This window comes from Ochlerotatus camptorhynchus, unplaced genomic scaffold (genome assembly GCF_037179485.1).
Source record: "Ochlerotatus camptorhynchus isolate MF236.1 unplaced genomic scaffold, CSIRO-AGI_Acam_v1.1 ptg000033l, whole genome shotgun sequence".
NCBI classification, from domain to species: domain Eukaryota; kingdom Metazoa; phylum Arthropoda; class Insecta; order Diptera; family Culicidae; genus Ochlerotatus; species Ochlerotatus camptorhynchus.
This window is the reverse complement of record NW_027040524.1, coordinates 4,038,294-4,063,686: the sequence shown is the minus strand read 5'-3', so window position 1 is coordinate 4,063,686 and position 25,393 is coordinate 4,038,294. Positions and strand designations below refer to the sequence as shown.

General features: G+C 38.3%; 1 protein-coding gene across 2 annotated transcripts in view; it reads right to left on the bottom strand.

Moving 5' to 3' along the window:
* Positions 1-4,603: 4,603 nt before the first annotated feature.
* The window catches only part of Prps (phosphoribosyl pyrophosphate synthetase), a 34,215-nt gene continuing 13,425 nt past the window's right edge, over positions 4,604-25,393 (bottom strand). The window contains exons 3-7 of one of the 2 annotated variants that reach the window (XM_065231542.1): positions 19,156-19,339; positions 18,380-18,433; positions 5,544-5,642; positions 5,020-5,478; positions 4,604-4,957 (exon numbers count right to left, since the gene is read on the bottom strand). In XM_065231542.1, the coding sequence (XP_065087614.1) occupies positions 4,865-4,957; positions 5,020-5,478; positions 5,544-5,642; positions 18,380-18,433; positions 19,156-19,339 (889 nt within the window). In that variant the 3' untranslated portion in view covers positions 4,604-4,864. The remainder of the gene's footprint in view (positions 4,958-5,019; positions 5,479-5,543; positions 5,643-18,379; positions 18,434-19,155; positions 19,340-25,393) is intronic. The other variant, XM_065231552.1, reaches the window with a different exon arrangement.

Genomic DNA, 25,393 nt, shown 5'->3' with positions numbered 1-25,393 from the left:
GTAAACAATGGCTTTAGTCATCGATTTCTCGCGAATGAAAGCTCACTCATGAAAATGAATGACACAAGCACGCAGAGGAATGTTTCCTGTATCAGCTTGCATTTGTAATTTGGAGGGGTGGGTTTTCATTTGCGAGAAATCGACGTCTAAAGCCATTGTTTACAAAAGCAATTACGCCCCTTTGAAATGTTGACACTGACTTGGTTCTTGATGAACTAGCCTGATGGCTAAAAATCACGTGAAGAATAAAAAAAAAACAATGCCCCGGTACATTATACCGAGATGAATTCGAATACACTCATTCTGTTACGCGATTTTCATGTTTTCGATTTTACCCTCATGCAGAATGGGTACAAAATGTTTAATGCCACTATCTTATTCTTGGATTTTATTGAAACATAAAGACTGGAACGTGCAAAAAATTATCGACAAAAAAATCGTTTCTTTCAGTCAAAATTCATATCACAAAAATCTTCTTATTTTTGTTTTGGTAGTTCAATACATATATTTAAAGGAAACAATGTTCGTTTATTCTTTGGGTTTGCCAAATCCGAACTGCCGTGCCTTCCGCTTAACCCCTTCCATTAAATTTTGCAAAGTCTCATCGACCTTATTCGCCGCCGAACGCCAGTTAGATTTAAACTGGTGCGCATTTTCCATGGATTTATTAGTTTTTTTTTTGAAATTCCGTTTGACCAAGGCCCAATACCGTTCGATAGGAGTTCTGGGCTGCTGGGAGGTTTGTGGTCTTTGGGTATCACAACCACGTTGTTCACATCGTACCACTCGGTTGCCTTTTTCCCATAGTGGCAGCTCGCCAAGTCCGGCCAGAACAGCACAGGTCTATTATGTTGCTTTAGGAATGGTAGCAGCCGCTTTTCCAGGCACTCCTGGACGTAGATCTCTTGATTGGTAGTTCCCGTAGTAATGAAAATGCCGCGATTTAGACCACACGTGCATATGGCCTACCAGACGAGATATTTTTTCCGCTACTGCGATAGTTTGATGGTTTTGAAAATTTCAGCCACCTTCCTTTTTCATGATGTGGTATAAAACTTCTGTCCTGCAAGCTACTTGAAATCAGCCTTCACATAAGTTTCGTCGTCCATGACGACACAGTCGAACTTTGTGAGCAGATTTGTATACAGCTTTCTGGACCGCTGCTTTGCCGACGTGTTTTGTTTGTAATCTCGGTTCGCCACCTTCACCTTCTTAAACGTCGACAACCCGGCTCGTTTCTTGGCCCGCTGCACAGTAGTATGGGAGACATTGAGCTTGCCAGCGACGTCCCGGATGGAGAGGTTAAGATTCCACTTATATTTCACCACCACCTTCTTCGTCGTCGCTGCCACGTCCGGATTACGATTGCCGCCGCTTCCAGGCTTCCTGGCGGTCGACAGACGCTCCCCGAACACTTTTAAAACGTTTGTCACGGCCGATTTGGCCACATCCAGCAATTTTGCAAACTTGGCGTGTGAGAACGTCGGATTCTCTTGCTGCGCGAGCAAAATTTTGACACGCTGCTCCCTCTTGCTTGGACGTCATTTTGAAAACTGGAGAGCAAACGGCAGAGCTGCCAGGTGGTTTTATAAAAAATCTGTATCCACTCTATTAAAAAATCTGTATTTTCTGTATTGACGATTTTTTTTCTTAATTAATCATGTTTTGTTGTTTTACAAATACAGTGCATACAAAATAACAATAAAAAGTGCTTAACCACCTATTCGGGCTATCGTACTAACCATACGGGATATAATTGCGCCATTTGTGATATCGTCCGTACTTATTTATAAGAGTGATATGAAGCCGTTTGAAAATGTATGGAGATTTTAGTTTCTATTCATTATCTTCCTGATAAGCAGTTTTAAATGCAAAAAAGTGCACGAGCTCATTACTATTTGATATTTTTAATATAGATGAATACAATTAATTACATCATTTGTGTGGTAGTTACACCGAAAAGTCGAGAGATGTCACCCCACCAGTGCTGGTAAAATCATTTTTGCAGTATGGAGACTATCATAAAATCCGCAATTTCTTACGAAATACATTTTCAATGCGAAACTACCGTGAATGGCGTGACTGCGTTTTCCGTTGGAGGGAGTGAGAGAAGCATACACGCAGAAAAAATATTTTAAACGTAATAATATTTGACGTAAAATTAATAAGAATTTCATTTTGTTTTGGCTGCAAAAAGAAACCATTATTATTTCAACAATCCAGTATCTTTATTTCTAAAAACCCATGGATTGTTAAATCAAAAAGAAAATCTTTTCTAATTTACAAGAGCTTTCATGGTTTTGACGTGAGCTGTCCAATTTGGCAGCTGGGTCAAAAAAAATATGTTTGTTTTTAAAAGAGATTTCTTGTTGATTTAATCATATTTATTTTATTAAGCCTGAAAATATACGCAGTAGAAGTAAAAATATTTTTATTGATTCAATAATGTTTTGTTTTCTTTTAGTAATAAACAGAATTGCAATTGAATTAAAAAAAAAAACTTTCTGAGGCATAAAATCTCTCCGGTTCATGAGTTGATGGGTCGATAGGTAGGGTCCAGGCAGCTGCCTTCATGGCGTACTCAGTACGGAAAACAAGATCGACGGAAAAAATCAAGGAAAAAAATAACTGAAAAACTGTTTATATTTAACAACTGCAGCATAATTACTTACTTCAAGTCTCAAGATTTTCGGAAATCTTGCACTTTTTTCCCGAAATTCAATGTTAAAAACAATATTTACGTCGAACGCGGAAAAAAAAACTGAATCAAACGAGGACAGTTTTGTGTTATTGTTTACATTTTTGTCCGGGAACGAGGGAATGGTTTGTAGTTATTTTTGCATTCATGGCCTGGGGAACGGACACAACAAATAAATGCAAATTAAAAATTAACTATTGTTGGCTTAATAAAAGAATATTGTTATTTTAACAATAGTTGCAGTTGAAGAGTGGCTTATTAAAACAAAAAGAATCTTATTTTAAATTAATTTGAATAAGTATTATCGAAACAATAAAATGCAATATAATTTCAATCGGAATTGTTTGTTTAAATACAAATAAAGTTTTTTTTGGTTCAATGCAAAAAAATCTGTCCGTGTAAAAGAAACAGCAACGCCTCGAGCAGATCCCACTGCAAAAAATATGGTTTTTAGCACAACAATTAATTTTGGAGAGAAGGGGGTACGCTGATAAAATCGAGCAAGTTATTTTGTTTTTATAAATTTTGAATTTTTTTTTCTCAAGCATTTTATAAAAATCTGTATAAATCTGTATTGTAATTTAAAAATCTGTGATAAATCTGTATTCTGTATCGGGTCTGTATTAAGATTAAAAAATCTGTATAATACAGATAAATCTGTATAAATGGCAGCGCTGGCAAACGGTGAAAACTCACACGCTAACTTGAAAGTACTCATTAATGAGTAAAAAAGACCCATTTTGAAGAAAAGTGGCTTAACTCATTAATGATTAAACAATTTTACCCATTAATGAGTATCTGTTACCCATTAATGATTAACAATTACTCATTAATGGGTAACAGATACTCATTAATGGGTAAAAAATTTACTCATTTAATGAGTTAAGCCACTTTTCTTCAAAATGGGTCTTTTTTAACCATTAATGGGTACTTTCAAGTTAGCGTGCATAGCAACCATTATATATACACTCAACTTCCAGATGCAGCATTTCAGGTTTTTTATGCATTTTTAACAGAAATACACCAATTTGAAGTTGACCAATTTTTGCGCGTTCCAGAATTTATTACATTAAATTTGATTGCTAAAAACGTAAAAACAGAATTAAGTGTATTTCAAAATAAATTAAGAATCGTCGTTAACATTCAGTAAATCTCATTTCTTACCAATAACAACAATAGTACAATATTTTTAGTGTTACTAGTGCGTGTAACAAATATCATCATGTTGCCAGTTATTTTATTTGTCTTCGCGTTTTGCTCTCTTATAGGGCTTTAGATTACGGGTACTTTAATCGATTGGAATCAATGTTGGAGTTCTAGGGTCTTCGGACAGTAGGAAAAAACGTATTATTACTATTGTAATACTATCTTTTTTATTTCTCTCCTGTTTTTTTTTTATCAAATAGCGTAGACATTAGAACTTGCCGTAGGTAGTTGTATCCACCTTACATAAAGTTTGATTTTAAAGTATAATTCGCATCTTTTTATCATTGAATCTGTTTCTCCAATAATTGTATCATTCGCTTCTCTATATCATAACTCAATCTGTTTCTCCAATTAAAACCAATCCTATATACTGAATCTACGTGCTAAAACGGGGAGGGGGAAACATTTCCCCATCTTGTTCATCAAGAGCATTCTGTCATTAAAGATCTGTAAACAATATTTATGGAAAGGGATCCCATGGTTATCATGGAATGGCTATTTAAAACATTGATCTCAAAAACAAATGCCCAAGAAGGGTATAAAAAAAAACATTGATCTATTGTAGTTTTCTACCTGGGTGAAACTTTTACAGTTATAGCCTAAGGAGCTAAGGAAATCTCCGTCGAATGGGCTGCTCGTTTTATTTAGTCTTGCATGTCTTGTTCGCTGTGATAGCTTTTATGTATCACGAATTGTCAGTTTTCTTTTAATAGGGGGACCTTTTCAAAAGAAATGGTCCCCCTATTAAAAGCATAAATCCAATCACTTTCGATTGTTTTTCAAGTTTGCGAGTCTTTCATAGCCAGAAATGTTAATATTTTGTTGTATATAAATGTGTACTTCCTCAAAATATAAACGATGATAAAATAAATGTTAGAAAAATGGCGTCTACGAGGAGTCGTGGCTTAAATCCATTCCCTTTTGCCCTCCTAGCGTTGTCCAGGTACGAACGTGTTCTATTTAATAGGGAACGTTCGAAAACAGATAGGAAACACTTTCGCCGTTGTGAGTTCGGCGGACAGCCTCAGCAAACATCATGGACACGTCGATACACTGCAAATGAAAAGATGGTTAGCTATGTTAGGAACACTGATGCAGATAAGAAAGTTGCTTACCTGAATCTTAGGACAATCCTTCATATGTCCACCCTGAGGGATAGTATTCGTAACAACTACGGCCTCAAAGCAAGCGTTATTTATCCGCGAAACAGCTGGCCCGCTAAATATTCCATGTGTAAGAATGGCATACACCTTGGTGGCACCGGCTTCCATTAGTTTATCTGCCGCATGGCAAATAGTGCCGCACGTATCGGCCATATCATCCACTAGGATAGCTACCCGATCTGTCACGTCACCAACCAGCACCATTGAAGCAACTTCGTTTGCCTTCTTTCGCTCTTTGTGAATCAGAGCAAATTCAACGTTTAATCGATCAGCAATCGAAGTCACACGCTTAGCACCGCCGGCATCCGGCGACACAATGATGGAATTTCGCCACTCTACGATATTCTCCCGGATCCACTTGAGCACTGCCGGTTCGGCATATAAATTATCCACTGGGATATCAAAGAAACCCTACACAAGGAGAAGCGCGTTTTTTAATGAATGTTTCAAATCGATAAAAACAAAGATTATCATACCTGAATCTGTGAAGCATGTAGATCCATCGTGATGATATGATCGGCACCAGCCACTGATAACATATTAGCTACCAACTTTGCCGAGATCGGTGCACGGCTCTGAAATGGAAATACACATAAAAGCACACTTTAGTTCACCATTTTTTTCGAATGATCTGTTGATTTAAAAACCCAATTAAAAATGTCATTCCTGTTAGTTTTGCTGCAAAGATTAGAAACCGATCTGATGTTTCCGCAATGAGTTGAACGTTTTACCCACATGCATTTAATCATGAGTGCCACCTGAATGATCGGACGAAAACATGTGATCTGTGAAACAAATTAATTCTGCAACTGAATGCTCTCTCCAGCTCTACGATAGGTTATTCCTATGTTTCTAATCGTCCTATTTTTAAAGTTTTTATTTTGTGAAAGCGGTCTCAAATCCACACAAATTTGCTTCGAAATCACGCCACATTAATATGTGTATAGGATTCTATCTACATTGTTGGGAAAGAATAGAAATTGGGAACGGATTTTCGATGGGAGTGCACGTTTAGTTTGGAGAGAAGTAGAAGTATAGCTGCACGCTGTAAGAAGGCACACTCGCCAGCGGAATCAAATGCTGCTAAAAAAACAATCCCACGTGTCTACTCACAGTATAAATGTCTGGTACGTAATCCTAGAGAGATAAGTTCATCGTAAGGAGAGAAGAGTAATTAGAAATTGTTTTTTTCATGGTGAATGATTGGGATTGTTTCTATAGTTATTATTGGCCAAAAATCAAAATATATCTACTTCCGCAAAATGTACACGGGTTTTGGAACAAATTGTGGAACCATCAAAAATAGATTTTAATCTTCAATTAGATGGACGCTAAACGCTTATCATGACTCATTCCGAAGTCTTTATTGGTGTTATGGAATTTTCTATTGTCATTATTTGCTTGTTTGTAAACCAACACTAGCTTACAACAGACTTTTTGTTTGCATGGTCCCATGGAACATTTATGCCTATAACGGCAGTATATTACAAGTTCTAATACGAAGTTCACACTCAACGACCAAATCTACCAAGCCTGCATGACCTAGCTATATACTTGTTTTTTTTTTCGCTTGCTGTATTTATGGTTCGATGAATATGTTTGAAGCTGTTCATTTATTTATCGTTCTGGCCTGGAATGTATATCGCTGGAAAAATTGGCTAGAATCGAAGACAACAAATCAAGAAGACTGGCAACTTTGCCAAAATTCAAGCGACAGATACAGTAGCGCTGCACTTGAGTGAAGGTGGAAGCAACGCATAGAAAAATGAGCAAATACACAAACCCTTCGTCTGAGGCTGTAATCTTTGCTATCAAATTCGTTCGAAGCATTTACCTTTGAGCGGCAGATGACGCGATTGTACCTGTCTCATAGCGTTTGTGTGAGAAAATGGAAGAGTTGCCAGTCTTTTTGGTATGTTGTCTTCGCTAGAATGCTCTTTTTATTGATTTCCAGAGACCACGTCTAGCCCGCGGACCAAACATAGAATAATCCTGAACTGTTCAATGTGTGTAGTTGATAATAATGATGATCCCGGTTCGTACCTCTTCAAATATTTGAACTGGGGAATTTGGTAGCGAAGATTTACGGGCCAGTGATTTCTCGTGAAAGTGCAAAGGATTTCTCGGTTTCCAACAAAGCGAGTATCCTGTCAACACATTCCTTCCCTATCCTTTATTGACCTGCATTCGGGTGCGGCAGGCGCTGGTATTTCTAAAGTTTGTAAAGTTTTAGATCAACAGTTTTTACACACTGAGGATGATAGCTAATCCCAAGCATCATCTGTTGGTTCTTTGTGTAATTACAGATGATCTGGTAATAGCGGAGTAGCAACCGCGGGCGGTCAATCACGCTCATGCTCATGAATATCAAAAATTATTATAATAATACGGCATACAAAAATATGAATTTCTGAATATAACAAATACTTTTTTTTTTTTAAATTTCTGCATTGAGGCATCACTATTAACGATTTATTGAAACTTTTATAAGAAAGAATTGGTGATAAAACTTCATCTTTTAAAAATTAAACATCATACGGGATTTTTTTTTTTCTTTATTTTTGTGATTTTTAGCCGTAGGCTAGTTTATCACATATACATCATACGGGAGAAGTTTCGTTCCAACATAGTTTTCGTGTATATTTCATAGATTGAGAGATAAAAATCAGAAAAGAGGCCGTTTAGCTAAAATTCACAAGACAACAGAACCAATAAAAGTCAATTAGATTGACAGAACATAGTTGCATTGCTTTTCAATGACGACCGATGACTGTTTCATTGATATATGATTTTTTCATAAATATGAATCCTCAGTAGACGTGTTTTTTTTTTTATCAAAGGCAAGTGTCACTCGAACCATAACAGCAATTTATAAAATAACGAAAATTTTGAATGGCTCGAGTGACACTTGCCTTTGATAAAAAAAAACACGTCTACTGAGGATTCATATTTATGAAAAAATCATATATCAATGAAACAGTCATCGGTCGTCATTGAAAAGCAATGCAACTATGTTCTGTCAATCTAATTGACTTTTATTGGTTCTGTTGTCTTGTGAATTTTAGCTAAACGGCCTCTTTTCTGATTTTTATTTCTCAATCTATGAAATATACACGAAAACTATGTTGGAACGAAACTTCTAGAACAATATGAGGAACATTATGCCGTACACTACACATTTTTATATCATATGGGTGGAAAATTCGTAGAACAAATACTTTAAAATTCTTCACATTTTAAGATATCTTCGAGCATGAAACTAAGTGAAAATTCAATAAAATCACTTCGAATAGTCAACCTTTGGCCACAAAGTTGGTAGATAACACATTAAGCTTTGCTATGAAAGTTGTTACAGCAGCTTTCGTTGTTTCAGTCTCGAGATACAAATATTATAAGCCGTAAATTACCTTGAAAACATAAAATTAACTAGAAGCACCTCTAAATCAACACCGATTTTGCTGAAAATTTGCACAAAAGTTCAAATTAACATGACGAACAGTAATCACGGTCGACCCGTTACATTCCGAACATTTCGTTTAAAATGAACAGGTCTAGTGCACACTTGCCTCTAGATCACCTACACGGAATAGTGAGGCATCATTGTCGTACACAGTCAAATCCCCCTTGTTAAGGACCTTCACTGAGACTCCCTGTATCTAAGCTATTGGAAAAGTCGGTGTGTATCACCCACATATCACGGAATAATTAATGCAACATGAGTTGCTACTATGTTGAACTTTATGCATCGAATAACTTCGAAATAGAAGTCTCGGAGCTGACACTAGTTGTTCGAAGTGCTTAACCCAGTGCTAGTCAGTGGGTCAGTACCTAAAAGCAACTGTCCAGTCGCATCTTTTACAGGTATCTTTGGATTCTTCTTTGCTCCACTCAGACGTACAGTAGACGCCATACCTTGTTTGCAAGAACGTTTTACTTCCTTCCCTAGAGCCGAATATCGATGATGAGCTTGGTTCTTGGCTCCTTCCCGTTCTATCGCGGCTTTTCCTACACACTCGTTTTGGTCTTCTACGTCGTCAACTTCTGGAACATGCGCTCCTAGGCTTTTAAATTTCTCAACAAACGGCCTCTCTACGCTATATCTTCTAGCTGGCATGTGTCGAGCCTTCCATCCACCGTAGAATCCGCACAATGTTTATTACGCGAAACCCACATGACTTAGTGCAAAAAAAGAAATACAAAAAATAAAATCACGAAAATGCCCGAAAAGTGAAAACGCAAAGGAAGTATGTAGGGGAAATGGATGTAATGTCGGCCTAAATGCCCCTAATTTGGGACAATAGATAAATTCAGCAATTGACTAAATTTTCAATAGTGACCAAAATATCCATTAGTACCGTCCCAATGACGCGTTCATCTAGATAAAATTGATAAACAGCAGATTTTTAGCGATGGGCCCAATCGTAGAACCATAGGCCAACATTAGAGCAATTTCCCCAATAAGATTATTTATAATGCCAACGGATCCTTGTTCCGTATATGTTGCTATCACCTCACTTGCACCAGATCATTACTTTATTTTTACGGATAGTCTCAGTTCTGTCGAGGCTATTCGCTCCATGAGGCCGGTAAAGCACTCCTCGTATTTTCTCATAAAAATACGAGAGTTTCTAAGTGCTTTATCTTTAAGATCATTTGTCATCACCTTTGCATGGGTTCAATCTCATTGCTCGATTCCGGGCAATGAGAAGGCGGACTCGCTTGTAAAGGTGGGTGCTATGGAAGGCGATACTTACGATCGACAAATCGCCTACGACGAATTTTCCTTCATTTATCGTCAACAGTCACTCGCCTGCTGGCAAAATATATGGAGTGAAGGGAGTTTGGGACGATGGCTATATTCGATCATCCCTAAGGTGTTTAAGTATCCTTGGTTTAAAGGGTTGGAGGTGGGTCGAGACTACATTCGTGTGATGTCTGGCCTCATGTCCAATCACTATTCGCTAAGCGCGGACAGTAATCTCTGTGAATGTGGACAAGGTTACCAAGACGCAGATCACATTATTTAGTCATGTGCTGAGCACCGTGGAGTCAGATCCGAGTTGTACGATTCCCTTCGGGCTCGAGGTAGACAACCTAATGCCCCAGTTCGGGATATTTGGGCTAGATGCGATCTGGAGTTTATGCAACTCATATATGTTTTCTTTAAGAATATTAACCATAGATTGTAAGTTTGATTAACCTTGTGTTTAGTTTGTATTTTGTGTGTGTGTGTTTTTTTGTATATTTGTTTCTGTAATAATTGTATAATTACAGAGTCGATAGGATTAAGTACATGTTTTAGAATTAGTGAAATTTTTGAATCATAAATCATATTCCAAATCCCGATCCAAACAATTGTCATCCACTAACCTCGAGAAGACCGCGAGTAATCGGTCAAATCCTTTAATTTTAGATTTAAGACATTTATAATGTATAAAGAAAATGATAACATGGCTCTGTAAAGTTTATACAATTGAGCCTGTACAAATAAAGTAATTAACAAAAAAATAATAATGCCAACGGCAATATAGGAATTTTTGGTTATATAATCCCCTGCCCTTGGCTAGTTTTTGCACCTTGTTGTTGGTGGGCGGGCTTAATTTCATGCTTTATAGTGGATTGTTGGAGACGGTGGGCTTATGGCTTGCGTTGCTGGCTCATGCCGCGATAGAATGGCACCATGGGCAGGCAATGTGGATTACTAAGCTTCCCCTCTCTGATAAACCACTGCATGAGAGAACCAAAGATCTAGTCTAGCAGTGATAGTATCACACTTGTTACTCCTTTGATTGAGAGCCGCGTCGTAGTACGCTTACGTATAGGCACTGACGTTGGGTGCGATACTGGCGGGTTTTGCTACAAATCACTCTTATTTTATTTATTTTTACGCAGATAGATTTATTTGGGTTTGCAAGGGAATTATACTATTGAAATATTAGTGCCCAACAGTGCTCCTTCTACTTGCGTGACAAGCTTTCATTGTTGTTTTCATTGAGGTATTACTCAGGGAACAATGTTAAACACCCTTTTTGTACATGGTATTGTAACTAATCTTATATGTGCTTCATTTTGATTGGAGAAAGTGTTTGAACTATGGCTAGGGATTTTCACTGTGGCGTGCATCTATTGTGACATACTCATACGTATTTTTGTGGTGCGACATAGTTGGAACATATACCCTATATAATTTAAAAATCAGCTAGGAAACTAACTTCAAAGTGTAGCATTTTAGCGAAGACAACAAATCAAAAAGACTGGCAACTCTTCCATTTTCTCACACAAACGCTATGAGACAGGTACAATCGCGTCATCTGCCGCTCAAAGGTAAATGCTTCGAACGAATTTGATAGCAAAGATTACATCCTCAGAAGAAGGGTTTGTGTATTTGCTCATTTCTCTATGCGTTGCTTCCACCTTCACTGAAGTGCAGCGCTACTGTATCTGTCGCTTGGATTCTGACAAAGTTGCCAGTCTTCTTGATTTGTTGTCTTCGATTTTAGTCACTTGAAGGTGTCACCTGGGTCGAACTAAGATATAATAAATATAGGTCAAAGTCAAAAATACTTGAAACACGTTTAATTTTAGATTACAAGCACAAGTGCAGGTACTTAATAAAGCATGATTGATTAGGTGAACTAGAGATTTCTTTTTTTTTTTTTTTTTTTTTTTTCTCGCTTCGGTTGTTTCGCACGGCGGATTGAATTGGATTACTGGCAAGCCCTACAGAATTGCGTTCACTTCTGCGTAAGCTACGAATACGTAGGCGCGTTGAATCCGACAGCCGCGAAAAGTTTAACATGCACCAAAACCGCATAAGGAACGACCTCGAATCAGTAAATCGGTTTAGAGCTAAATATCTAAATTACGTAAAATACGAAAATCTAGCAAATTTTGAGCGCCGCGCACAACAACCGTTAAAAAAAAAAAAAAAAAAAAACGGCTTATTATCACTTAAAGAGTGCCACCAAAATAAATGTGATAGCCTATGTTGGCAAGATGATTAATTTTGGTTTCCTCCCTAGGTATTCTACATATTTGTATCAAATCAGCTTTGTATCAAATTAGTTACACAGCTAAAAAAAGTAGCGTAAATTTCCGTTACTATGATGCACATAAATGGAGCGTCTTATATCATACAAGTTTAGATTATAGATCGTGTAAATTTATGAGACATGTCATGCAATATTCCATATATTGTATGCAACTGTCCACATTTGTTAGCAACATTCCTTGCAAGCTGCTAGTTTACGTGAAAAGGAAGTTTACATGTATGAATGTTTGCATGCATGGATGTTTACATCGCCAGTAAAATTCAGAATTTTTTGGTGTGTAGTTTAACGGACGTATCAGTCATTTCAAGATTTTGCGATGGTAACGAATAAATTCTAAACTAGATGAGCTCAAAAGCATTTGGCAAGCCCTACCGAATTGCGTTTCACTCCTGCGTAAGCTCCGAGTACGTAGACGCGTTGAATCCGACAGCCGCGAAAAGTTAAACATGCACCAATACCGCATAAGGAAAGAACGATTTTACAGTCACGTAGGGTTTAGTTCATAGATTAACATTGACTACTGTTTACAAATGTAAGTACTTGAAGAAAAGAGAAAAACGAAAAACAAAATAAGTTAACTCAAATTCTTTAACCGCATATATCAAACATTTCACGTATTGAGAGAATAGTATAGTAATCGAATACAATAAACTCGGGGGAAAACAACACCTACAAAAGATAAAAAGTTATTAATTGTCACGTACCTCTAATTTTACTTTTACTTATTTCCTAAACTAGTTCTCTACTAGTTAATCTGCATAATACTATTAGTCTGCTTGCGTTTTCTTATTGAAGTTCAATTGCTGTCGGCTCCTGCAAACGGATCCTCCTCATCGCTGAATCCCAGGAAAACCGAAGGTATTAGCGAGCTATCATCGCTATCCCAATCAGAACCACTTTCTTCTTCATATTCCGACTCAACCATTTTGTCATATAGTCTTTTTGTACATTCCTTCATCTTATGCCTCTCCATTGCCAGTTCTTGCCAGTGGTGCAAAGGTATACCAGTTCTTTCTATGTCTTGTCGAATGCATGTCCTCCACGTGTATGCTGGTCTTCCTATTTTCTTCGGTTTATCTATTTTAAGTTCAAGTGCTGACTTCAGGATTCCCGCCTGCTCGCTCCTAATTATATGCCCGTAGTAATTGAGCCTAGCTATTCGGATTTTATTGTTGATTGTGTAGCCTCCCAACAATTTCAATGCAATTTGCGTGTTATCAACGTCTTCGCTATGATTAGTTGCCACCAATCTTTCGTTCTCCATCTCCGGTCGAATTTGATTTTCAGGGTTTGATCTATCTGGTGTTCGAGTTTCAGATCTGACCTCTTGAGTCATCGAGGATTCATCCTGTTCGTTGCATTGGGAGTCATTTTCATCGTCTACACTAAGTACTTGGAGAGTGATCAGCATTTCGTTTTCCATCTTTCTTAACGCATCCCTGTTTCTTTTAATAATCGTTGCTACCTCCATGGAGTATGTAACCACCGGTGTAATTAGACAATGGTACAGTCTCTTCACCACTGACCATTTCAGCGGATGTTCTTTAAGGAAAGAACAAAGATGGTAAAAAGCTTTCTGGGCTTTTCGAATTCTGTCTGCTGTGGTCGCTCCTCGCGTTAAGCTACTAGTTATCTGGGCGCCCAGATACTTCATGATTGTAACCAGCGGCAACTCGTATCTTCCAATTTTCACAGTTTTTTCGGGAGCTATGTTCTTTGTTATTTCCGGATCTCTGTACAAAACTTTCGTTTTCTTAACATTAATTTCCAATCCAATTGAATGTAGCAGCGGCTCTAGTATAGATAAGAGCTTCTCTACGTCTTCTTCCTTGTTGCATATAAAAAGGAGATCATCGGCATATCCTAATATGCAAGGTAGTTTGATGGTGAACTCGTGTGACAATTTTAATTCCGGCATAAACTCCTTTACTGACATCAGCACGTGATGGAGCATCAATATAAAGAGCTGCGGACTGAGCGGGCAGCCTTGTTTCACTCCTCGTGACTTTTGAAAAATTGCTGTTCGTTGTCCATACCATTGGATCGAAGTTTCCTCGTGAAGGCAGGCCGAGATGATTCGATTCACCAATGCTTTTGAAACTCCCAACTCTAACAGTATTGTTCCTGCCTTCGAGATGTCTAGCCTGTCGAATGCCTGCTTCAGGTCTAGAGATACCAATATTGTCTTGCAGCCTTTCCTCCATCTTTCATCAAGTATCCTCCGCAGAACAAATATCTGGTCAGATGCACTTCTTTTGGCCTGGAATGCCATTTGATAACCAGGGATGGGTTCAATTTGTTTCCTCAAACGATCCAGCAGAATTTTGGCATAAATTTTGTAGGTACTCGGACAGAGTGTGATGCACCTGAAGTCTTCAATGGTCTGTGGATTCGGTATTTTTGGAATCGGAATCTGTACCGTTTCCGTCCACGACTTTGGTACCATGTTCGTTCTGAAAACTTCCTTCATCAATGATGTGGTTTCTTCTAAGAGTTCTTCCGTACCGTATTTAAAAAACTCATTGTGGAGGTTGTCCAGTCCTGGTGCGCTATTGTTCCTCGATTCCCAGATGATGTTTCTAATTTCTTCTTTAGTCGGTTCAGCTCCTGCATCACGGCCGTCGTCTTCCGGGAACGTATTGACCTGGGAATCTGAGTTCTCGGCTGTGAGGTCTTGAATTTTCTGGTTCCATCTCTGTATTGGTATATACCGCCTGTTTCCATTGTCCTTCCTTCGTTTGTGGCCTTTAATAAATTTGAACGTTTTCGACATTTGGGCAAGAGGATTTTCTTGTTCAATTTCAGACAGAAATACCTGTACTTTGTCGTTGAAATGATCCACATAAGCTTGTTTCTTCTCCTTTCTAGCTTTAATGGCCGCTGCTTTCAGTACTGGATTATTGCGATCAGCCAACTGCCTTTGATGAGCCTGCAAGTACTTTTTTGACGCATTTACTCTGCGAGGCGTCTCAGGTGATCCAGGATCTGTCAGTACTGTTTTAGCTGCATCGTTAATGGCTGTCTGAATATTCTTCCACCTGTCATCGATACTAGGAGTGGCTTCTTGCGGAGTTCTTGCCAGTTTTCTGTTAATAATTTCTTGGAATCTGATTCGCTCTTCCTCGTTGTTTTTCAGCAATTCCAAATCAATTTTTAGCCTTTTTGCCTGTCGTCCTTTTGGGTGACTTGTTTCAGTCCTCTCCTCTTTCTTCATTGTGCAAGCGATCATTTTGTGATCGCTTTTTAGCTCTGCCTGATAGTATGCACGAATTATCGGAATTTTCATGAAATTCATTTTGGTCATGATGACATGATCGAGCTGCGAGCTGGTCTTTCCATTACTCCATGTTGTTGTGACGGACGCTGAAGTGCTGAATGTAAGATAATTTTTAAGCTGAAGACCATGTAGAAAATTTTTTAACCCCATTCCGTTCGCGTTGCAATACTCGTGGAATAGACTATTTCCAATCACCATTCTATCTTCATTTGTTAGATCCTTCTTCCCGATACGAGCATTGAGATCCCCGACAACGACTATGTTCCGCTTGATGCACGCTGGAAGGTTTACCACATATCTGGATACAATGGAGAATTCACGACTTTCAACTTGGCTTTCGGTCCTTATATAGGACGAGATGATCAGAACGTTTTGTCCAAAAATTTCACATAAATAGGAACACGAATTGTTACTTATTTAATTAGGTGAACTAGAGATTTCAATTATTTATTAAATTATACTAATGAGATATCATAATCATCAAATGAACTTAAATAAGAAACTTCAGAAAGTCTAATAACATTAGGTAGATTAACAAAAGAATTAGGATGCGGGGATCCGCTTAGGGAGGCAACTAACCTTTAAAGTTGTGAATTGAGGTCATTCTCGCATTCGTATTTTGTATAAACGACACAATGATATGTAGGGTAAGGTAGGGCAAGATGGGTCAGCTACTACATTTCTAAATTTGTTTGTTTGACAAAATCAACAGTTTCAAAGCAACCTCAATGATAGTTTGCTTTTTCAATCCAGCATTGGGGTTATATTGAACCCTGTTGATGTTGACAAACAAACCAATAATGAAATCAAGTAGATGACCCATCTGGGCTTCGTAGTCCTATGGTTACAGCGTCGTCTCCTGTCGTTCATGCGCATTGTGTGTGCCACGAAGTGAGGGTTTGATTCCCACTCCAGCCGGTGAAACTTTTTCTAAATTTAAATGTCTCTACTGGTCTAGGTTAGGTTAGGTTAGGTTTCTTTCAGCCTGGGGTTGGTTCGCCTCCACTACTGCTGGTCTACTGGATGTTGTGTACTGTCCATTGCTCTTGACAATGTGTCACTAGCAACCAAAAATATCTATTTATATTGTCCATATGACGCACTGTTCTTCGAAAAATTGAATAACTGTAGATTATGTAGTTCCCCTAATTGGATAATAAATACCTACACACTTAAATTCAAAATCTGTCCTCTGTTCAGTAAACTGAAAGTTTGTCGATGTTTCGTTGAACATATAATAGTTTACCGAAATTCGGATCTGGTTTTAGCAAAATTTCGGTCAACACAATCATTTACCAAGCCTCGTCAATAGGAATCACTGGTCTAATGGGAAAATTCTCAAACTGTCTAAACCCGCATAATAATTTAACGAACTTACGGCATTCACATTTTACTTTGCCGAAAATATCTGTCAAAACGGACCTTCGGATTACATAAAAAAAATGATGTCAACCTTACAGTGGTCATCTTGCCCCGTCTACCCTTATACCACAATAGATCAAATAACAGGTCGCAGTGTCCCATAGGAAATAAAAGCAACTGCAATTTTATTTTAAAATGAACGATGAGTCAAAATGCGATGTACCCTTATTTGAACCTGGAATCTAACAAATCGTCTGACATGCTCTTCGTGTTCAAACCTTCATAGGCAAACCTAAACCACAATCGGGTAGAGGAGAATTTTCCCTACCTGTTCATTATGTTGGTTTGCCTTTGCGGACTTCGGTTCGCGAGAAAATGACCTTACAAGGTTTGTTAACAAAATGGAGTTAAGGCCATTTCAATTGTTGGTCTTGGAATACAGCAACCCTCTTACTCAAACTGAAGATCCATGTAAGCAGGGTTGAGAAAATATCAAAAAATCAAATCTCGCCAATGACCAAGATCACGCTTGATTTTCGTAGACAAAAGTCAACAAGCAAGTAAGTAAGTCGAAGCTATGAATATCAAGTTAACAAAACTCACCAGCTACAATTCTTACCGTGGTGAGTTTGAGTTTCATGATTTTTGCTTTACATCCGAACGCGACCCGAAACTACCGTCACTATTGGCAGTAGTAACTTCGTGTATGCCATCGGTGAAGAGTTAAGAGAGATAGCAAACTATACTTACTCTTTCTGAAAAAAAGATGTGGAACAGAACCATATTTGTGTCGAGTCGACTCTCAGTGAACCGCACCCCAAGCTCCTCCCCTGATCCTATCATTCGACAATGTACCCCTCTAACCTCGGGTAAGACGCGAGTATTCGGCCCAACTTCTACTAGACATAGAAATAAGAGAATAACGCGATTGAGCCTTCCACAAATAAACGAACTAGATAAAAAAATCTCAGCTTCATTTTTTACATGTTGTGTGGAGCTTGTAAAACCAATGTCAAGCATGATATTTTGTTCCAATATCACGCGTGATATTGAGAGCGTATGAGCGGAAAAATATAATTTGATTGATGATTTTCCCAACACTGATCACACTTAAGTATGATGGCAAAAACACTGCCCTACATAAACTAGGATTGTGCAACATTCAGCGGATTTGATAACTAAAAAAAACATGCATGAAAGTGTATGAGAACCAATTACTGATGAAACGTATGGGGTTAAATATGAAACCATTTCACATTATTTTCAATCCCGTGTAGAACGAAGCACTCATGAAACATCTTCTAGAACCCCATTCAATTGTGAGACCTATCCTATACCGATACAAAATGTGGAAATTTTCCTTACATTGCATATTTTCAATTTTGATATTTTGAAAATCGAATAACATTTCTTCAAAAGTACATAATAGGACACTCGTTACACTATGTTATAACGACGATATTACTGTTGGTGTGTTTGTAGGTACTAGATGTAAGTAGTGTAAACCCAATGAAACAAAAGTAAACGATGGACTAGTGTTGAATGAAATTATAAAAATCGATGACTTTCTCCACAAATAGAACAGATATAGAGAAGTAGAATATAATTGTAAGATCAATACCCGAAACTTCCACTCATGGGTTTTCATCAACATGGCCAGCTTATCATCGCCTGCCTGAAGAAGCAGTAGGAAATCATTTCGTTAATATTGTTCTCATTGATAATTGCTCGCTATATAGTAGCGTCTCAGTTCACTACAACGCCAGTCAGTAAACAAGATCGACTATATATGATACTGGGGTGAACTGAAAACGCAACCTAATTTAAAATTAAGGGACAACACACGCGGTCAATAGTGAATACCGCACATTACATTAATGGCTTACTGACGACGCTAGAAAAGTGAAATGATTGTCTAGCAGAGAGGCTTGTCGACTGCATGCACCGCAACCGTTTGTTTATACATCATCATCTACGGACGTCGTTAGTGATAAGTCTCACGCGATTGCCAAATGAAAAGTGTTGGAATCAATAAACCAATAGCCAAGAACCGTCGTGGCCTAACCATGTAACACAATATTATTCCGAATCACGACCGCGCGATGATAACCTATTGATCTGAGCTCGATCCGATAGTGGGCTGTTTACGGTTTGCTCTTTATAAGTCTCGGTTACTAATAGCGATTGAAATATAGTTTAAACAAATTTGAACAAAATAAACGCGAGATTAAAACTCAAAATCTAAGAAAAATTTTCCACATTTTCGCATTCTAAAATAAACAGCCATGTTTACAAAAATCAAAAATGATTCTAACGAAAATAAGCCTGATTATATGGAGCAATATATGTGGGGGAAATTGTGAAATTTGCAACTTGCAACATAATCGACGGCCTCACCTTGTCCTTCTTATCCTGGCGAGCATAAGGGAAACAGGGTATCACAGCGGTCACACGGGAAGCGGAAGCGATCTTGCACGCATTGATCATAATTAACAGCTCCATCAGGTTATCGTTGATCTCCCCGGATCCGGACTGTACGATGTACACATCTTCGCCACGTACTGATTCGCCGATTTCGACGCTGAAACGATAAACGCACGATTGATTTAGTAATGTGAATTAGGATTGATAGAGGGCAATGCACCATTTAGTCTAGAATTGTGTGCACACAGATGGCGCTGTTCCATTGGTAGTAAGTAAGTAATACAAATCCTCATATAGAAATTTGGAAAAGTGGAAATAATACACATTTGATGCATGTTTATGGTCAAAACAAGTTGACGACAACTTACAGTAATCATTTATGGACTTTGTCGTTCAGTTTTTTCCTGGAAATTATTGTTAAACAAGCTACAATTAAATAAAAAAAAATTCCCGTGCATTGTTCACCACTTTTACCAGTCCCCAGACCCAGAGAGCCAAAAAAAAATCAAATTTGGAAGCATTCATCAATCGATAAGCTCCTGTTCTCTATGAAGAAACCGTTGATATGCAAAGCATGGACTTTCGAAGAACTGACTTCGTTGCATTGAGTCACTCACTGGGCCCAGGTAGATTGGCAATTACTTGACTTGTGTTCGTCCATTGATGACGCCATTAACTACGTCGACGAAGTTGTGAGCCGATTAATATTGAAGCGTGTCCATTTGAGGAGACCTGCTCCAAAACCTCCATAGTCTAATGCATGATTACGACACTTGAAGCGTGTGAGATTGAAGGATCTTTGCAAAAACAGTCAGTCCCGTAATCCATTCACCAAGCGATTATTTTCGTTAGCAAATAAATAATGACTATCGAATGTACAACCGTTTTCTATACAAGAAGTACTCAAAACGTATGCAGATCAATGTCCGGCTATTCTGGACGTTTGTGAAAACAAAAAGGAAAGAGGATGAGCTACCGATTGAGATTTATCTAAGAGATAAAAAAAAGCCAACACTGTTTTAGAAAAAGTATCCTTCTGGCAGAGCATTTCAAGAGTGTTTTCAACGACTCTACGGTATCGGTAAGTTAAGTTGCCGAAGGGATCAGAGATACTCCCAGAGACGCGTTCAGTTTTGATATTTTCATGGCCACATTTGACGGCATTTCAACGTGCATACTCAAAAGATGCTCAACAGAGCCTTCCTCGCCGCTTTCAAAGCTGTTAAATATTTCACTACAACAAGGTGTATTTCCTTCTCGTTGGAAATCTTTGTTCATCTTCACGATTTTCGCGAAAAGTGGAAAATTATCTAGGAATTACATTACTTTGGGCCTGCTCGAAAGTATTCGAGATAATCATAAACGACGCCCTAATTTGCCACCTGTAGAAATTACATTGCTCCTTACCAGCATGGTTTTCATCCCAAACGTTCGGGCTCAACATGCCTACGGAATATGGAGGCAGGAGTACAGGATCTCAAGGCTGCTTTCGACCGGATTGATCATGCCATTCTACTTGCCAAACTCGAGAAGCCCGGTGTCTCTCAAAGACTCACACGTTGGTTTGAATCGCATCTTACCAATCGAGAGCTTTGTGTAAAAATCGACTCGGACTCGGAATATTTTTGCTCTATGCAGACGATGTCAATATGTACGTGGTTGTGCGATGCATCACTGATTGCTTGCGGTTGCAGTCCCTGATCGATAGTTTCGAAGAATGGTGCTATAGGAATTTTCTTACGTTGAGTGTTCAAAAATGCAATTTCATCTAAAAAAGCAAATAAATTATATCTTCCATTAAATTACACTTAATTTATGTTGGTATCCATACGTATTTTGACTACAATGTGCAGTCTTCATCAGTGTCATTCCCACACTAAAGACTTATCAAAAATCTAAACTCCTTAAGATATCATCACTTTCTATTGCAAACTAAAACCTATTGCATTCAATTATACGATCGATAACCAACCTCTGAGCGGCGCCTGTGGTGTAGTAGTAAGCGTGATTGCCTCTCACCCCAAAAGACCGGTCCATGAGTTGATGGGTTGATAGGTAGGGTCTAGGTGTGGGAACTGCTTCCCAGGCGTTGGTACTCAGTACGGAGAACAAGATCGACGGAAAACAAATCAAGGGAAAAAACTCTGTCGCGTATAGATAACGTTCGTGATCTAGGAATTACACTTGCTTCAGCTTTGACATTTCAGCTACATTACACGGATATCATAGCCAAAGTTAACAGGCAACTCGGATTCATTTGTAAGATCTCTGATGGCAGGCAGGTAGGATGTCTGTACTGTTCTCTAGTGCGGTCGATCTTGGAATTTGGGGTAGTAGTATGCTGCCTATAATTCCGTATCAGACCCATATGGAAAAAGTAGACTGAGGAAATGACAAATCATCGTCCCTGCCTAGCTTTGATTTGAAAATGTTCAATCATCAGCCCTTCTACGTCAATAGGCTTATCAATGAAATGAAAAAAAAATGAATGGTTGGCCGTTTTAGTGTGCGGGCCATGAATGAATCAAAAAATTTCTTTGATCGGCCGTTTCGAAAATCGAGTTATTTTGAATGATTTTTATCGATTATGCGAAACTTTTCTATACGATTAGTAGCTATCAAGCGGTGCTATAGAATGTTATCAAAACCCGATTTGTTTTCGTTTTGGACATAGGGCCATTTCAAATAAATTTTATATTCCAGAAATAGATAATTGTTTTAGATTAGGGTAAAGAACTACTTCGGCCTAAGCGCCCATTTTGGGCCTATCAAGCAGAAAACATCAAATAAATCCATGATTTCGGCGTTAACAGGTAAATTATGCGTTTGGTACGATACTTTAGTTCAAATTCTACCGAACGAAGTCAATGAGAACGCGTGATATGAATATTTGCACCCAATATTCTCAAATACAAATATTTATCTTCATCCGATAGGCCGAAGTGAATTCATTGGCGTTTCAATCCGTTAGGCCGAGTTTGGCGTCAAGAAGCAGTGTTAGACTTATAACAATATCTCAACAATTTGTTTCTCTTTATCGGTATGTAAGGAAAGGTAAATAAATTTGAAAGCCATCAATAATAATAACATTCCGTTTGGTGCTAAACTACGCTAGATTAAGAAAGACTAAGTGTGGGTTGTGCTTAATAGGCCGGAAATGTAATAGTTAACCTTATATGGCATGAAAAGTTTTCAAGTTTCTAAAATTAACAAACAAAAATATTCATAATGCCATACTCTGGGATATTGCTAATATTTTTTAGATGTCTGACTTAATGTCTGGTATCCTGTACTATGGAAAATAAAATCCGGACTTGAAGAAGTATTCAAGATTCTAAGAAAAATATTTGAGATAATACATATTCTAAGCCCGATATCTCAAATATTTTTCTTCGGATTTGGAATTCGATTAATTAGTTTAAGGTTCCAATCAAATTGCCGACTATTGTCCGGTGACCAGCCTGAACAAGGTTTGAACGACTTTGATTCCCGTAACGGTCGGGAATCTTTTATATGGGAAATTGTTGACAACATGATATATCGGTCTCTAATGTTTGACCGTGAGTTCAATAATACATATTTGAGGATAGACTCAAACAAAATTAAGAGTTAATTTGGAAGTTTCCAAAAAACACTACGTTGGGGTCATGTGTGAAAATTTCAATAATGCAACGTAACAGAAGAATGTTGTATACTCTTTGAAAGGTGGAGCATATCGCAGAAACGAGCAACAAGACACCCGAGTGGCAAAGCGATTACATTATTGCATGAAGAAAACCGATTAAGTTCAATGTAGAACAGGATCTCGCTATCAATTTAACTCATTTGGCAACAGCTGACTGGAGTTCACGACACCGCTAATAATAAATATGTAATCTGTGACTAGAACTGACTTTCACTCGTAAAAACTGAATCAAAATTGATATACTCAAGAACCACTTTGTCATTATATTGATAGCAACAAGGCCGAAGGTTTTTGTGAAGTGATTTGGATGAAAATCTAGTTGTATGCCTTGGAAAGATTTAAAAAAATAGATCTTGCTAATGCTTAAATGCTCATTTAAATGGCGTGACGGAGGGAGAAGAGGGATGTCAAAAATTGGGGGTGGCAATTATCCACAGCTCATACAAATTAAAAAAAAATGTATCGACAATTGTCTACGTAGTTAATGAACAGCCCATTAGGAGTCCTTTGCAGGGCTGTCGTCTGATCACTCAATGTGCGCAATGTACTGATTTTCTGAAATAAACAAAGTGAGAAACAAGCAAACACAAAGTTTGCTTTCTTTCACCCTGCGCAAGTGTAAAGCAGAGGAGAAGAGAAGACAGACACACTCCCAGAAATAACGAAAGCTCAATATGTAGCCATCGCTCTGATGGCTCCGACGCAAAGAGGGCCACTCAGTGTAGGGTTGCAAATGGGAAACCAAGCAAAAAGACAAAATTATTCTTCGTTATGCCCTTCTTCATCTCCTATGCATGCAGCCGTGGTAAGCAAAGTCTGCAAAGAACTCAAAGAAGACATTAGCACTTGTTGTATTATTGGGTCTGTTTATAAACTCCGTAGAGTTTTTTGGGATTCTTGACCCCCCTCCCCCTCCCCCTGCGTAGACAATTGTCAATTTTTTTTAAATTTGTATGGGCCGTGGATAATTATCAACCCCCCCCCCCCCCAACTGTCTACGTAGTTTATGGACAGCCCCTATATTCACGGAGTGTACCGCTCATTGTGTGGATCGCTTTCTCACAGGTTAGTTGGAAAAGAGTGTGCGGAGCAAATGGGAGAACCACACATTTTTTTTTTTCCTTGATTTGTTTTCCGTCGATCTTGTTTTCCGTGCTAAGCACCAATGCTACCGACGCCAGGGAGGCAGCTCCCACACCTGGACCCTACCTATCGACCCATCAACTCATGCACACAGTTGCTTTGCTAACGCTCTGAGGTGCTTTCGAGCTCTGGTCCTTTGAAACTCAATTTCATATTCCCGGAGTTCTTATCACAATTCTTTTGGAATTCATTTCATAATTCCTTTACCGTTGTTTTTAGTTGTGTTCAAAACTACCGGGAATTGTCACTAAAATTTATGTTGGGAGTATCCTCATAATTATTATCAGAGTTCCTTGAAATTCTCCTCAGAATTTATTTTGGAAAACCATATGACCTGCTCTATTTCCGCGCAGCACCTAACAGTTGACAGTTAACCTCCTCTACTGATGCGTTTACCCTAATTGATTTTTTTTTTCAATATTATTAAGGCAAACACATCAATAGTGGAGGTACGTTAGTGCAATGTGTTCCTATAGTGGTTTATGGAGTATCGATAAGCCACTACAGGAACATTGCCCAACGTACCTCCACTATTGGTACGTTTACCCTACCGAAAATGTTGTCGTTTTCGTTTTTGCGGTGTAGCTACACCGGTGCTACACTGCCGTACACCGAAATATTTCAGGGTGTAGATATAGGATGCACCTTTGTTTACAAACAAATGATGTTGAGCTGTCAAAGACTCGCGCTTAATCCTGCTTACACTACACCAGTGCCGATGTGCGGTATAAGAGGTGAGGAGAAAGGAAACTAGTGGACTCTTTCGTTCTCGCGTCTTCTTATGCAGCAACAGACGTGACGTCACGTCTGCTGTTGCATAAGAACACCGTTAGAATGAAAGAGTCTACTAGTTTCCTTTCTCCTCACCTCTTATACCGCACATCGCACCAGTACTACACCGCAAAAACGAAAACGACATTAGACTATCGAGTCATCTTTACAAAAGCATAAACAAATTTGACAACTGGTTACACACACGTACAAAACAAAATATTGATAGAATAATAACCACAGATTTAGAGCAGCGCCGTACTACAATCCTCAACAAGGGGAACTAGGAACATTATAAGCACCCGGGCAAATGGGACACCCCCTGTATTTTCCAAAATATCAGATATTTTTCATTCCTCTTCTGAATGAGTAATTTAACGAGTGAACTAATTTCAAACTGTTCCTCCTAATCAACGTAAATCCTTGAAAAAAAACGCATAGGCTTGCTGTGTGCTGAAAAATTATAATTATCACGTATAACCAAATAAGGTGTAGCGGCAGATGACGATCGTTAGACTACAATTATCATTTGTTGTGGAATATTCAATTGTTTTTGTTGTTCCCACATATATCGTTGATTGATTTTCGGTAGGTAAATTAAGGCTGTGAACC